This window comes from Aulonocara stuartgranti, assembly GCF_965226115.1.
Source record: "Aulonocara stuartgranti genome assembly, chromosome: 12".
NCBI lineage: Eukaryota > Metazoa > Chordata > Actinopteri > Cichliformes > Cichlidae > Aulonocara > Aulonocara stuartgranti.
In genome coordinates, this window is record NC_138948.1 from 15011589 (window position 1) to 15026963 (window position 15375).

At 42.4% G+C, this 15375-nt stretch overlaps 1 protein-coding gene across 2 annotated transcripts in view; it reads right to left on the reverse strand.

Moving 5' to 3' along the window:
• aopep (aminopeptidase O (putative)) overlaps nt 1-15375 on the reverse strand; it is a 97717-nt gene that overhangs the window by 48314 nt on the left and 34028 nt on the right. The window contains exons 7-11 of one of the 2 annotated variants that reach the window (XM_082555566.1): nt 9042-9252; nt 7259-7365; nt 1680-1782; nt 1365-1472; nt 828-871 (exon numbers count right to left, since the gene is read on the reverse strand). In XM_082555566.1, coding sequence (XP_082411692.1) covers nt 828-871; nt 1365-1472; nt 1680-1782; nt 7259-7365; nt 9042-9252 — 573 coding nt within the window. The remainder of the gene's footprint in view (nt 1-827; nt 872-1364; nt 1473-1679; nt 1783-7258; nt 7366-9041; nt 9253-15375) is intronic. The other variant, XM_082555567.1, reaches the window with a different exon arrangement.

Consider the following 15375-nt stretch of genomic DNA (forward strand, 5'->3'; position numbering starts at 1 on the left):
TGGGGTCAGGGAGTGAGAGGTTTGGGATTGTCTCTGGTTGCCTTTCTGTAAAAGTCCCTGCATGCCACTGTTCCAAGGATACATGACCTCACATCACGAAAAGACTGGCCATGACCCAGAGCAGCAACTGTCTATTCTAATCTTAAACCCTTCTATTTCACTGAGCTGTTTACTGAAAGAGGCATCAAATCCAAATATTGACTCTGCCCAACTCCCTCTGTTTAATTCAATCAATCTCTTCTCGTCCAGCAGCAGCACACTCCACATGACAGAGAAGGCAGAAAGAAAACACTGAGAGCCGACAAATAGATGCTCGAGAAAAGAAGAGTAAGAAAAGAAAGGGCTGATAATGTGAATGACAGACAAGGAAGAAAACGTGGGACAGCAGGACAAGACACATGAAGAGGTTAATGAGGCAATCGGCAGAAAAAGAAAGTTGAATGATTAAGAGAGTGCAGAGAGAGTGAGAGAGAATTAGAGAGGAGGAGAGCAGGAGGAGCAGTTATCCTTTTACACTTCAGTGAATATGAGAGTGAATGAGACTGTTCACCTAACAGAACTGGTGTTGGATGCTTCAGTTTGCCATATTTCCACAGTGGGACCAAACGCATTTCACATGAAATCGATTAACATATCACATCTGCCACTGAAAGTTTAAAAGCTACATTGAAACAAACAAAAAATAATAATCTTTAACCGCATCTCATATTTGTCTGCAACTAGAAACTAAGACTACTCCTGCTATAGTACAAACCAAATTGGTTTTAATGCATCTTTACATTATTCATGAATTACACTGCAGAGATTTCTCATAGCAAACAACATACCTTTCCATGCCGGGAAAGCTAATCAGTAACATTTGCAGGAAATCCTGTTTAAAACAGAACAAAAAAAAAAGACAAGCAGAAATGGAGTCGTTTAGGTAGATGTGGGAGGAAGACAAAAAGAAAAGAGAAAGGCATACCTGATCTTAAGTCAAGAGTACAAGGTCAAACAGTGTTTATGTTACTTCCTCTATTTAGTGGGAGGACTCAATCTGCGACTGAAGTAACAGGAGCCAGGTGGAACTCATATGCACACACACACGCACACACACACAAACACACACACACACAGTTCCAGGTGGGATCACTCAGCTTTGTGGCCCCACCAGAATAAACACATGTGCCTCTGTTGATGTACAATCATCAATTTGAGAGAAAGCTATTGTAACAATGTGGCAATCAGGTTTACATCAGCCTCCCAATAATTTATAAAAGCAGCAAATGTGCTGGAGAGACGGGTCGAATTAAATAGTTCACACGTGAGCTAAAATGTTATCAGCAGCCTCTGAAGTAGCAGCAGAGATATGTTTCCAGCCTCACCTGGGACAAAATTAGATGGCCGTGGTATTTCTTCACAAATAATTGGAAGAATTCAATAAACTGTTGCTCTCCCACTTGACTGGCCAAGAACCTGAGGAGAAAGTAGCCCTGGACAAAGGGTGAGACATGCAAACAATCAATTATAGACAAACGTCTAAAGCACCAAACAAGAAAGCTCACAGAAATTTTAAAAAAACAAAGAGATACTATAAGTTTATTCGATACTTTGATTGGATCTGGTTCTTTTATTTGTCTTCATTAATTCCCTCCTTTCTTTGTTCATTTCCCACCTTCCTACTACGACATTAGTCTCACCTTGAGGTAGTGGACTTGCATGAAGGGTTTTTCAGGGTTGAGGGCATGCTTAACTGTGGAGGAGCCAGATTCACTGACCTGACCAGTCTTCTCCATGTTAGGTCTGCAGGAGGGCAAACAGAGCAGGGAAGAAAAAATTGCTCACAGAAACACTGAACAAGTGAAGAGATGGACGTACAGCACACAAAGCGAGATTTTCAGCACACACCATCAGCAGTACTGTGCACAGGTACATGACAAGACCAGAAGGCAAAACAGGAGTGAGATGTTGGAGAACAGGAGGACATTTTTATTTTATCTTGCTCTCAAGACATTTTAGTTGCAGGAAAACCACCATTTCAACAGAGCAAGAGTACACTGTCAGCAACACTAAATGGCACCACTCAGGCCATTTCTCAATGGTGAACACATTGCCAAGTTGCCACACTTTGCCAGAGGCAGGCTGGAAATAAAACTGTGGATTTATAATAGCATACTATAGTGTTTATATGACCTCACAGTGCTGTGCTCTAACTTTTACTGCCCGTGAGTCATGGAGCGAACATATAACACTTGCGCACAAAAAAAGCACCCCTGACTACCAGCACAAAAGAGCCACGCTCTGGGTTTCATTTTCCCCGTCACGAAGATACAAATCATCCCCTCAACCTCCATAAAACACACAAACAAACACGCATAAAACCAATAAAAAACCAGACAAACAAATCCCTGACATGGGATGCTGTGCAATGATAGTTTTAGTTAGCTGGTATTGATCAGAATGAGCAGATTAACTCAGTGTGCCAATAGGAAGGCCTTGAAGGATCACCCTCCTGCCAAGTCGATACGGCAGGCGCCTGGCCCACCAATCAATACACCCTTCATCACTGGCTTGCACTTTTCCACAAGACCGCTTCATGACAGAAGCGGCCAGACACACACACGCAGACGTACATGGACGATCGGAAAGGCTAAAGGCACAGAGAGTCACATGTGACTGTTTAAATTTTTGACTTGAGCTTAAGCAGGGAGCCACAAGTTGGTCAAATATTTGATTTACACAAGTGTTTGTCCAGCCATGGTGAGCAGAAGAGGGAAGGCAGGATGCAGAAGAGAGGGGGGTAAAGCAGACTAGGGCTGAGGACAAGACAAGGAGGAGGTGTGGGAGAAATCAAGGGCAGAAGATAGACAGGAATGTTTGGTTTGCTTAGTGTACTGAAAGAGAGGAAGTCATCAGCTTCCTGGAATTTCTAAATTCAACTGGTCATTCTTTCAAGCACTTTCATCATGCATCTGAGGGCGTGTTCCCACTTGTGTGGATGTATGCATGTCATATAAATGCTGTGCGAGAGAAATCGCTATGGAAATGACCTGATTTCGGAAAATCTGCCTCAGAAAATCAAACTAATGATGTTGACTCTCCAGAAATAAAGACTTTCATTATTCTCAGTCTGTCAGTGACTGTATATAATGAATAACACATTTGGATATAACAAACGGGCTAAAACTTAAAATATGCAATATAGTGTTTGTTTTATATGTGGTTCCTTTATATCAACATTTTCCTTTAAACACTGGATTTTTTTTAAAACTTGCTCTCTGTCCAGTCACCTGCTCATTTCAGCCTGTGGCTGTCTGTTCCTTGCGATAAGATGAAATGGACTCTTTTTAAGACAGCGGGATGTGCTGTACCCCTGGGAACTTGTGTGTATGTGTGGGTCTGAGAGGAAAAAGAAGGATTAGGACAAAAGATGAAAACAGTGACAGAACATGTACTGTCTTTCCACGGAAAATGTAACCATTTCTTATGTCAGAGACACTAGCAGACCACGGAGAGACAAAATGTTGATTCATCACTGTCATGTTAAACAAAGGGACTTCAGCCTTCTTTATAAGGGATTTATTGATGTGTGAATCCCTGGGTTTTGCTGCCTGTCTTTGTCAGGGATGATTAACTAAAACTTTAGGAGGAAACGGTGCTTGCTGCCTTCAGCGTCTCGTAATAGCTAAATGTATTTCAGAATAAATGGCGTTCTTATCTGACTTGTAGGGCAGTGAGAAGGGGGGTGTTTGTCTGTGTGTGTGTGTGCATGCGTAGCCGTGCGTACACCTGGGTGTGTCTGAGATTGAAAGGGAGAGAAAAAGCGAGAGGAAATCAGGAGCTATTACTGACAGAACTTAATGTCAAACGAGAACACACATACACACACGAGAGGTTTATAGCTCCGTGAGCCATATCCTGACAAATTACACTGGGTTGACTGTGGAAACCGGATAAGGTAGAGCAGCGCTCCCAGCAGCCCAGTAAATCAGCAGGGAGAATGGCGTCTGGCCCAGGCTGCCCTAAATATAACTCATCTGAAATGGACTGATAAACACTGGCCACTGGGGCCCCTGCTGGATCATGGGGTGTCAATTGTGACCTACTGAACTTGGAAAGAACAACCTACCATTTAGCCTTTGTGTGTGCATTTGTGTATGGTGAGGACATCTCTTTGTATATATCCCACTGTGGTTTCCTTTCCTTCCCTTCAGCAGATCCTTAGAGAGTCTTCACTGTGTTGTGACACTGAGTTAGTGTTTATGTGCATGTGGTTCTAATGCAAATGAAGTTACATGTGGACTTGGGCACAAAGGTTGTGTATTCCACATGAAAAAGTGATCTGTGTCAGGACTTTGAGGGCCCTACAAGATACAATAACTAAAAGTGTAAAAAATAGATTAAAAAAAAAAAAACAATAAAGGCAAGCTGACAGAGACAGAGGTGGTTCCTAAGTTACTTTTTAAAGGTATCATTAGTGTCCACAGATCTTCATGAGGTTCCACAACCTCAAAAGCACAATCACCTTTTATCTTTAACTTGGATCTTGGTACAACCAATACACCTAATAGATCTTGGTGTTATGTGTGGTTGTAGTAGCTCACTGATATGTGGAGGCATCAAACCGTGATGACCAAAATTTCAAACTGAACCCTTAAACTTCCCAGGGAGCCAGTTTAAAGAAAACAAAAATCTGTGTCACATGGGACCTTTAAGGGGACATGCAGCAGCATCCTTGAGTTAGTTATCAGTTTTCAAGTTTTCAGGAACTGTTATTCAATTCATACTCTATAAATGGTAAATGGCCTGTATTTGTATAGCGCTTTATTAGTCCCTAAGGACCCCAAAGCGCTTTACATATCCAGTCATCCACCCATTCACACACACATTCACACACTGGTGATGGCAAGCTACATTGTAGCCACAGCCACCCTGGGGCGCACTGACAGAGGCGAGGCTGCCGGACACTGGCGCCACTGGGCCCTCTGACCGCCACCAGCAGGCAACGGTGAAGTGTCTTGCCCAAGGACACAACAACCGAGACTGTCCGAGCCGGGGCTGGAACCGGCAACCTTCCAGTTACAAGATAAACTGCCAACTCTTTGAGCCATGATTGCCCCATAATAATGATGATGAGTTCAGAGTCATTTTAATGTCCACTGAGAAAACTGATGAAGACTGCAGTGTGGTCAAGGCCTCAAAAACCCCCACAGTTGAGGTTCTGCATCACCTGTATTACCCACAGGATCAAGAATAAAGATCAAGCTTAATCTCGACTGCTGTGCACTTCATCAGACAACAGTTGGAAAACAAAAAACTCAATAACTTTGTTTGTTTAAGAAAACTGTTATAATTCATTTTTATATGGGAAATTTCCCCTGGAAAAATAACTGTAATTTAGTAGTAATTATAGGTGAAACTAGAAGAGCTGCTCCAAGTCAACTGTAATAACTGAGTCATTAGTCATTTACTATCGTAAAACTTTCTTTTTCCATCGACGCATACTGTATGCCGAATTCCATTCTTCACTATGGTGTCACGTCAAATGTCCACAGCTTTATCTGACTTGCTGGGCACTAAAAGGCACTCAACATTACAAATCAGTCAACTCAAACTACATGAACAATGACTGCATTTACCTCATAACTGGCAGCAAATGTCTTAGCTCTTCCCTGGAAGCTGATAAAGAGTTTTTATATAGGAAGGACTCAGAAAATAAAATGTTATAATGAAATGCGTAGATGCACTATAATTACAACGGGCCTCTGCTGAAAGTAAACAAACAATAATTAGCTTTGCTAAAATGTACATGCTGACAGAAGTAAAGGAACACAAACAGGAGCACATTTGCAGAGTAACAGCCGCATTATAGAAGTACATATACACAGACTAAATGTGTTCAATCATTAAGATCATTAAGCCTGTGAGCAGGGTTCATTTATGCCCCAACTTGCTTTGGCAATCCTTTTGGAGTTATTTGCCACTTTGACAATAACGTGTTTTTCACTACAAATGCAACACACCATATTTCCATGTAGCAGTCAGTCAAAACATGCAGCCAGGCTTGCAAGCATGTGTGCATGTGTGTGTGCGCATACTGTAAAAAGTTTGATGTTGTTGATGTAACCCCATCAGGTGACGAGAAACATAAGCCTGATCCTCTCTAACAACCCATGTGTCTGTCTTGTGGAGGAAAACTCTGACCGACACCACTCTCCAATGTATATTTAACCCTTTCCTGCACTGCCAGCTTCTTATTTTAAGGTACATTGTAATTCACAGCCATGGCTCCTTTCATGTTGAAGCCTACCACAAATAAAGACGTTATCAGACAGCAGTCTTAAAGATCTGGAACAATTTAAATCATCATAGCAAAGTTTTAAAAACAAAGGTAAATTCACCAATAAAGAACATCACTAACACCACATGAAGTATTTGAAGCAGGCTGAATTTCACTGTTAAAGTGAATGTGAATATCCATAAATATCACAAGTGTAACCACCATTGATTTAATGTCTAATGAGAGCTGCAATACGCACAGAGAAATCACCAGCATTTTCATTAGCTAAAGGGTTAAGCCCTTGTTGGGGTTTACAGCTATAATCCCCCGATGACACTCTGCTTCCACCCTGGATGAAATAAAGCAGGGTGTGGGTCCCACACTGTCCGTCTGTCTGAATTTATGTGTTTGCGCACACTTGCCTTCCTCGTGATGTGAGCTTTTCTAAGACATGACGGTACAGCACACCTGGATATACTTTATTGCCACACCTGCCACACCTGTACCCCTGGAATGCCTAGACTCTACGTTCATGTGTGCGTCTGCATGTGCAGACACTAAGAAAAATCTAGGCACAGTCTGGCCTGAAAATAGAAGATAACATTCACTGTAAAGAATCTGTTCATTGCAAAAGAAATTTATCTCATTGTATATGGATTTTTTTATTTTAGCAAACTGTTTAGGGTCAACATAACCATAACATGATGCAAAAATTGGTGGTAACTGAATCAATAAAACAAATTAAAAACCTAATTTTGCCAACGAACATTAACTTCATTTTGAGCATCATCAGTGGTGATAAGAGCTGGTGTCTTAGACTATGGCCAGACACCAAACAGCAGTTTGTTTGAAGGTTCCACAGATTCCAAGTCTGAAGGCATCCCATCATGTTAGAAGTGGGCTATGCACAATTAATTGAATTCAGGTAAGGGCTTTGATTATTGCCATGGTGCTCTTTAGTTACCCTCCAAAAACGTGTTTCTGTATAAAGACACACACCTGAGGATCTGAAGTTCCTCTTTTGAGTTTTGCAACTCATCGGAAAGTCTTCTCCACCTCAGAAGGGCCTTCAGGTCAAACTGCTCGGTTTTCTCCTCTAAAGAGAGCTGGAGGGAGACACACATGGACAAAAGTCGATGCAAAATTGCCAGATGAAAAGAGCTAAATATGGTGAATTCTGCAAAAACATAAAGACACTGTGATAGAAGCGCTCTCTGTTATTCAGTTTGGCAACACTTGGAAGCAGATGTGATTAAATCCTTTCAGCAGAGCAAAGTTCATATCATAAAGGTGTTTAGATTTAACATCACAGACAAAAGAAAAGCACTTGTGTAACTCTAGATGGTGTGGGAATACAAGTGGGAGGATTAGGTCTGTAGCCCCATCAACTACAAGATTAGAGCTGAAGTGTTGCAAACACTTTTATCTATTTAGTCTCTTATATTTTTTGCAGGGATCCTTAATTAACCATCTGGCTGTAGAAGGACCTTTGGGAAAATGTGACGTTAAAATTTCTTTGGAAAACAATCTTTAGAAAAGAATTTACTAACGAATCAACTATGCGACTGATGTGGTTTTACACCTAAAGAGATATGGTCTATTGATTAATGTTGTGATTGGTTGAGAAAACTTTGTTTGTTTGTGATTTTTCAAATTTATTTCCTGTTTTTGCTTTTTTGTATTCCAATATTCTCTAGTTGCCTTTAAAAAAAAAAAAAAAAGTTTAACGTATGTTTTTGTCACAGTGATGTTTGAACAGACGAAAGGTTGGAATACTGACCCGCATTTTATTTATTTAATGAATTTTGCTATATGATATTTTAGCAGTATTTGTTTTTTTATGACTCAAAATATTTACATATAAATCATTTCTAATGAGAGAAGATTATCTTCTCAGAGGCACCCGCTTGCCTTTATTCTCACTGGCCACTTCATTAGGTACACCTTTCTAGTACCAGCTTGGCCCTCCTTTTGCCTTCAGAGTTGTTTTGGTTCTTCGTGGCATAAATTCAACAAGGTGCTGAAAGCATTTATGTGAGATTTGGGTTCATATTGACAGAATAGCAGGCATGGACAGGTATGATATGGTCAGCTCGGGTGATACTAAGGGGTCCAAAAAGTGCAAAGGAAATATTGACCACGCCAGGACCAGCAGCCTGAACCACAGATACAAGAAAAGATCTTTGCGCTCATGTTGTTTGCACCAAAGTTTCACCCTATTTTCTGAATTTTTGCAGCAAGATTAAGAATCATCAGACAAGCAATGTTTTTTCCAACCTTCTATCGTCTAACTTTGATGATTTCTTTGTGAATTTTAGTATCTTACTCGTAGCTGACAGGAATGTCACCTAGCATTGACGTCTGCTGCTGTGATCCTTGTAGCTCCTGTTTTTTTTAATTATTTAAGTTGTTGTTAAGTTGTTGTTGGCCATTCTTCTCTGTCCTTTGGCTCACTGGTTATTTTCTGTTTTTTGAACCATTCTCTGTAAGCCCTAGGAATGGTTTTGTGGGAAATTCCCAGTAGAGTTCCTCAGCAGTTTCTAAAATACTCAGACCAACCCCTCTGCTGCCAACAACCACGCCACATCCAAAGGCACTTAAATCACTTTTCTTCCTTACTGTGCTGCTCAGTTTGAACTTCAGCAGGTTGTCTTAACATACATGTTTATATGCTTTAATATTTGCATTAACCAGCAGCTGTACAGGTGTAGCTAATGTGGTGGCCGGTGATTGTATGTTACTATCATATAGTGGTTAATATGGAAAACACATTATCTTATACTTGTTGTGCTTGGGCCCAGATAATGTCTTCAAGACAGGTGGCAAAGCCTTCGCTAATCCATTCTTCAGTCCAGTCTCTGGCTCCGATAACCAGGCCAAACCAAGAGTGGGAAATCTCGTGGCAAATCCTGGATCCACACAGAGACAGACTTTCTTCAGAACCTGGACTCCCAGCAGACAACACACTCTGGGACAGGAAAATTATATGGGGGCTGAGGAAGACAAAAGTAATGACACAATAATAGCATGTTTGAAAAAAAGCACATTCTAAAGGCAAGAAAGGAGTCTGAGGCACAAATCACAGATAAATATTAGGCAATGTTTTGATAAAAAATATTGTAATCTAGGAGGTTCACAGAGTGAAAGATGAGAAAATATGTTGCAGACATCAGAATTAATAGTCAAGAAAAAATTAAACTAACAGAGACACAGAGATCTAGTGTTCTTCTGTGCAGAAAGATCAAGATGCTGACGTAACGCTCCACACCTAGGATTATAGAAAATTTGGCCTTAACCTGTCATGTAACACAACCCCACATATTTTCTAGTGAACAAACTGCCCATCCTTTTCTCAAGTTCTTCATTATGTTTAGAGAAGGGCAACTTACTCATGCAGAAGGCTTGCCAAACCTAAATGCCACAATTTCCCAGGACTGGACTTGTTAAACAACAGTGGGTAAAATGATTTGAATTAAAAGTAAATTACGCAAGTTCAGTAGGTTTTTTCCAACATTTACAGATTTATAATGCCAGAGTGACTTTTGAAAGCGAAATAAATATTAGATGTATTTAAAACACTTCAGATTGTGTATTTGAAGCATATGCAAACACAGAAAGTGATATTTACCTAGGTGCACCCTCGATATGAATGCAAAAGTAGTATATGCAAAACATTCAGATAGTAACTACTCAAACAAATCCTCAAAGTGCTTTTAGTGATGCCAAAGATAAGAAGCCTTTTCTGCTTGTACAAAGGGATAAAACAGCAAGATTTTTTTGCCCAAATTAAAAGATAATATTTTACCTTTGTGCCATTCTTTGATAACAGATTTTAAAGTCTAAATTAAGACTAATTATCTTGTTATACAAGCCCTTACTTCTTAATTAAGTAAATACACTTTAGTTTTAATGACGTTTGGAAAGAAATAATTTTTTTAAGGCGACATTTGTGGTCTTATTAATTATGACCCAGCAGAGAATAATGACTGTTGCATGTATCTTTTAAAGTTTTTCTTTACATATTGCCTACTTTTACACCCATTTTTAGCTCGTCCTTTTACCTGCCCATTTTAATAGGAATGTTTTATTTGTTAAGCCACTTAACACTGACCCATGAATCAGTCAAACAGAAAAAAGCACTTAATTCAAGGGATGAACCAACGTTGTGTCTACACACGACAAACAACTTAGCAAAGAACCAATTAACATAGACTAAATTATACCTTTAGGCACTTTGTTACTAGGAGCATGTCATAAAACACATTCTTTCTTCCACTTTCTTTAATTGCATCTATTAAAATGCCAAAGAAGCCAAAATAGTATTTTTGCACCAACAAGATATTCACAGCACTGCACTTGTTCCACACTTTGTCACGTTACAGTCTTATTTTAAAATGTATTAAATGAATTTTTCACCTCAAAATTCTGCACACAATACCCCATAAAGTGAAAACATTTGCTTGAAATTCTTGGAAATGTATTAAAAATAAAACAAACAAAATATAACATATACATAAATACTCAGAGCCTTTGTTCAGTACAATATAGAAGTGCACTTGGCAGCAATTACAGCCTTAAGTCTTTTTGAGTATAGTGCTATAATTTGGTGCAACTATTTTTGGGCAATTTCTCCCATTCTTGTTTGCAGAACCTTTCAAGGTACATCAGGTTGGATTGGGACCATCAGTGCACAGCCATCAGATCTCTTCAAAGATATTCAATCACTTGTGAACTGGATACTGTACATGTCACCCAAGAACATCCACCTTCACCACAGTCTAAGGTCCAAAGGATTCTGGAGCAGGTTATCATCAAGGATGTCTCTACAATGCTGCATTCCCCTTTCCCTCAATCCTGACTAGTCTCCCACTTCCTGCTGCCAAAAAATATCCCCACAGCATGATGCTGCTACCACCATGCTTCAGTGTAGGAATACTATTGGAAAGATGATGAGCAGTGCCTAGTTTCCTCCCTCCAGACATGAGACTTGGTTGGCATTCAGACCAAAGAGTTCAATCTTTGTTTCATCAGAGCAGAGCCCTTCAGGTGCCTTTTGTCAGACTCCAGGCAGGCTGTCATTTACCATTTACTGAGGAATGGACACTTTAGCAAACAGGCCAGATTGGTGAAGTACTTCAGAAATTGTTGTCCTTCCTGAAGGTTCTTCGCTCTGCACAGAGCAATGCTGTACCTCTGTCAGCATGACCACTGGGTTCTTGGTCACGTCCCTGACTATGGCCCTTCTAGTTTGGTCACTCAGACGGGCCAGGCAGCCAGCTCTGGGTAGAGACCTGGTGGTTCCAAACTTCTTGCATTTACAGATGGAGGCCACTGTGCTCACTGGGACCTTCAGGGTTGATCATTAATGATTTTTATGTAACCTTCCCTGTGCCTCAGTATAATACTGTCTCAGATGTCTACAGACAATTTCAACTATGGGACCTTATATGGAAAGGTGTGCGCCTTTCCATATAACGTCTAATCAAGTGAATTTACCACAGATGGACATTTGACAGAAGATTAGTGGAAATAGGATGCATCTGAGCTCAGTTTTAAGTATTGTGGCAAAGACTGTGAATACTTACGTACATGTTAAATTTTTGACCTTTATTTTTAATAAATTTGTAAGACATTCAAGTAAACTTTGTTCACGCTGTCATTGTGTGCAGAATTCTTAGGTGAAAATGTATTTATTATGTTTTGGAATAAGGCTGAAACATAACAAAATGTGGAACAAGTGAAGTTTTGTGAATCAAAGGAGCTTGCAAAGAAAAGCGTCTGGACTTCTTTAAGTTGCTTGAAGATGTTTCACCTCTCATCCGAGAAGCTTCTTCAGTTCTAAGGTCAAATGGTGGAGAGTCCCAGATATAAACCTAGTGGGAGTGACCCCCCACAGAGGGACAAAAGGACCCCCTGATGATCCTCTAATCGCCTGAGCCAAGGTGGGAAACTGGGCGTGGGTCCCAATCAGCCAGAGTTTCGGGTGTGTTCATTGTGAAACCTGGCCCCACCTTATCATGCGAATTCCTGAGGTCAGATGGCCCAGGATGTGAGTGGGCGTTAAGGCGTCTGGGAAGGGATCTCAAAACTGGATTATAGATGGCAGAGAGTTGGTGTCGTAAACCCCCGCCTCTGTTCAAAGATGGTCGCTCACAGTGGACATAGATGGCTTCTTTCACTCCTCTTTCAAACCATCTGTCCTCTCTGTCCAAAATGTGAACATTGGCATCCTCGAAAGAGTGTCCTTTATCCTTAAGATAAGTTGCAGCTCCTTTGACTACGATGACCTGGATGACTGAGAACCTTCACAGACAAGTTTTGTGAATATTTTCTGATTACATGTTATTAAGAAACAGGAAAAAAAGAAGCAAATGTAGTCCCACCAAATATTGACTTTCAGGCTTGTCAGAATTTTATAAACTCTGTACACGTCAATAAATTGCAGCACCTACTTTCCATTTTCCTAGCAATATAAAAAGAAATGTAGGGCTCAAGACTTTTGCACGTTCCTTTATAGTATCTGTACTTGATTGAAAATCGAACTTTTCATCATGAACAGATAATACAAGCTAGTCGTTGCTATTACAGGTTCAGCAACATCCATATCAAGCTTGGTATCACAGGAATAAATAAGTGATTTTGCACTAGTAGAGCAGGACCAATCACAGGGCTCTATCAAAGCCAAGGTCATGGCTGAAGACTTTTTTGGAGCATTCTTTACTTCATTCTTATGTAACAGGCTGTTGATGCCCCGAGGGGCTTAGGGCTGACTGTGCGTGAGAGGCAGGCTATTCTTCTTCAGAAGAATGAGAGAGGGGTCACAGAGGTGCGAATGAATGGCCTCCCTCTCTCCTGGCTCATACAACAACACCGGACTGTCTAGAGTTCCTTTCACACTCGCTAGATTTTAAGCGTCCCAACCACCATTGACCTGACACCGGTGGGAGAATTTATGGCAAACTGCAGGTCCTAGTGAAAAGCACTTTTCAAAAGGCCACACCACCCCACTCATGTGACAAATATGTTAAAGATGCTATAATGTGTGGCTTAGTAGACCACACATTATTGCATTTGCCCCATGCAGAGTGGCCTTACTTTCAACTTCTGAGACACAACAGCAGCAACTGGTTGACCTGTTGGGTCGACAGTAAGACTAAGACTCCATATTGCTTTTTTTTTTTTTTCTAAATGACATCAGAAACAGCAGTATGCGACATTACGTGATGGCAGAGCTTCAGTTCATCCTTTGTCATTTTTTTTTTTTTTTTTTTTTTTTTTAATAAATAGGACAGGGGGAATGAATGAGAGAGAGAGGGGGAGAGAAAGAAAGAAAACCCAAAGGGGAGAAGAGACGGTGAGAAGGGGGGGGAAGAGAGAGAAAAAAAAAAAACTCCTGGGTCACCTGTATGGAGAAAAAACAAACAAACAAACAAACAAAAACAAACAGAGGAGACAGCAAACAACAAAGAGCAACATAATAATAGAGAAAACAAAGCGCCATCACAATAAACTAGCTAGTCATAGATATCAGTATTTACTAAGTAATAAACGATATTGTGCAGCACGCAAGATAGACAGCGCACAGTGTGCTTTGAGGCAGCAGCCAAGAAAGCTTTAGTCCGCGTCTGTGAATACCCATGTGTGCATACCTGTGTGGATCAGCATGCTTGCATTCCAAAGGTTTCTCCATGTAATGATCTGCTAGGGAGTGTGGGGGGGCCACAGCCCCGTCCTCCAGGGTGTGAAGCGGGTATGGAGGAGATCAAAACTCCAGACATCCAGAGGCCCCCAGAACACAAGAGACCATGGAAGACCAACAGAGGGGCAGCCGCGCCACTGTTCCAGTAAGAGCTGAGGAGAGTCCCAGATGAGGGCTCGCCCAGCAGCCGCGGAGCAGAAGTCAGGGGGAGTTGCAGTGACGCGCCCGTGAGCTCCGCCGGCCCCCAGCTGCGCCTGAGTGACCGAGCCCTAGGCCGAGAGGCCGGGGGCACCCCACCTCCAAAGGGGCCCGAGCGAGCCCCAGGCCCCAGGCCCCGACAAGCGGCCGCCAAGGAGTGAGCCGGTGTGCACCCGGACACCCACCCCCAGACACAAAGAACCACCAACACACCGACACCTGAGGGAGTCCGCCACCGGCAGGGGAAGTGGTGGTGGGTGGAGATAGGCCTCCAAACCTTGGAGGGCCTGAGGTGTCCCCAGAGAGGTGGCGTCTGATACCCAGCCTGACATATAGACACAGACATACAGGCACACACAGACACAAACATCCATTCCCACCCTCATGCTCTCATATGCACTCACTCCACACTCAACCAACGTGGAGACAGACATAAAGAGACGCTGTACACACAATCACACTCCCCAAGCGTACTCTACAAACCGGGTCTAGGTACCCTTGCCCCTGGAGGGGGGAATTGCACCCAGACCCAGGTGGTGTTACCCTTTTCCCTGCGGTGGGGAGAGGCAGACCACCCCGACTCCGCAGCAGCAGGGAGGCCCCACACCCCAGACCGCAGTCGGACGGCCAACTCCTCCTACTAGCCCTCCCGCTCCAGCAGGCCGCAGAGAATGGGGGTGGGAGAAGACTCCAAACCTCCCTCCACCCGCTCATTGTAGTGTTGATGCATGTGTGTTCTAAGGTGCAATTAAAACCCAGGAGGGCATGGAGCTACCTGCCAAGGAGCAGCAGGTAAGCGCATAGTCCCTCCTGCTAACCCTCAATGACTAAGTGTATTTAAAATTGAGAGGTGGGCAACGACGTCAGGGGTGAGGTATACACCCTGATGGTGATTTGGACTCCGTGATTGTGCCCACCCCCAAGATCCTATATGTATGTGTAATGAGAGTGTGAATAATGTGAATGTCTAAGTTGTGGGATAAAATTGAGGCAGAGGCAGCCAGAAGGGGACAGGGGGGGGGGGGGGGGGGTAGCCTCCTCTGCACCCTGGTGACATACCCCCACTCCAAGGCCCTGCATGTGTGGGTGGTTGTGGAGGAGCGGGAAGAGGGAGGCAGCTGGAGATGGGGAGGGAAGGAAGGGAGGGGCAGGTAACCCCTCCCTGGGGCCAGCTCCCCCGCTGACCCCAGTAGGCACTCCCACCCTCCGCGACCCGCCA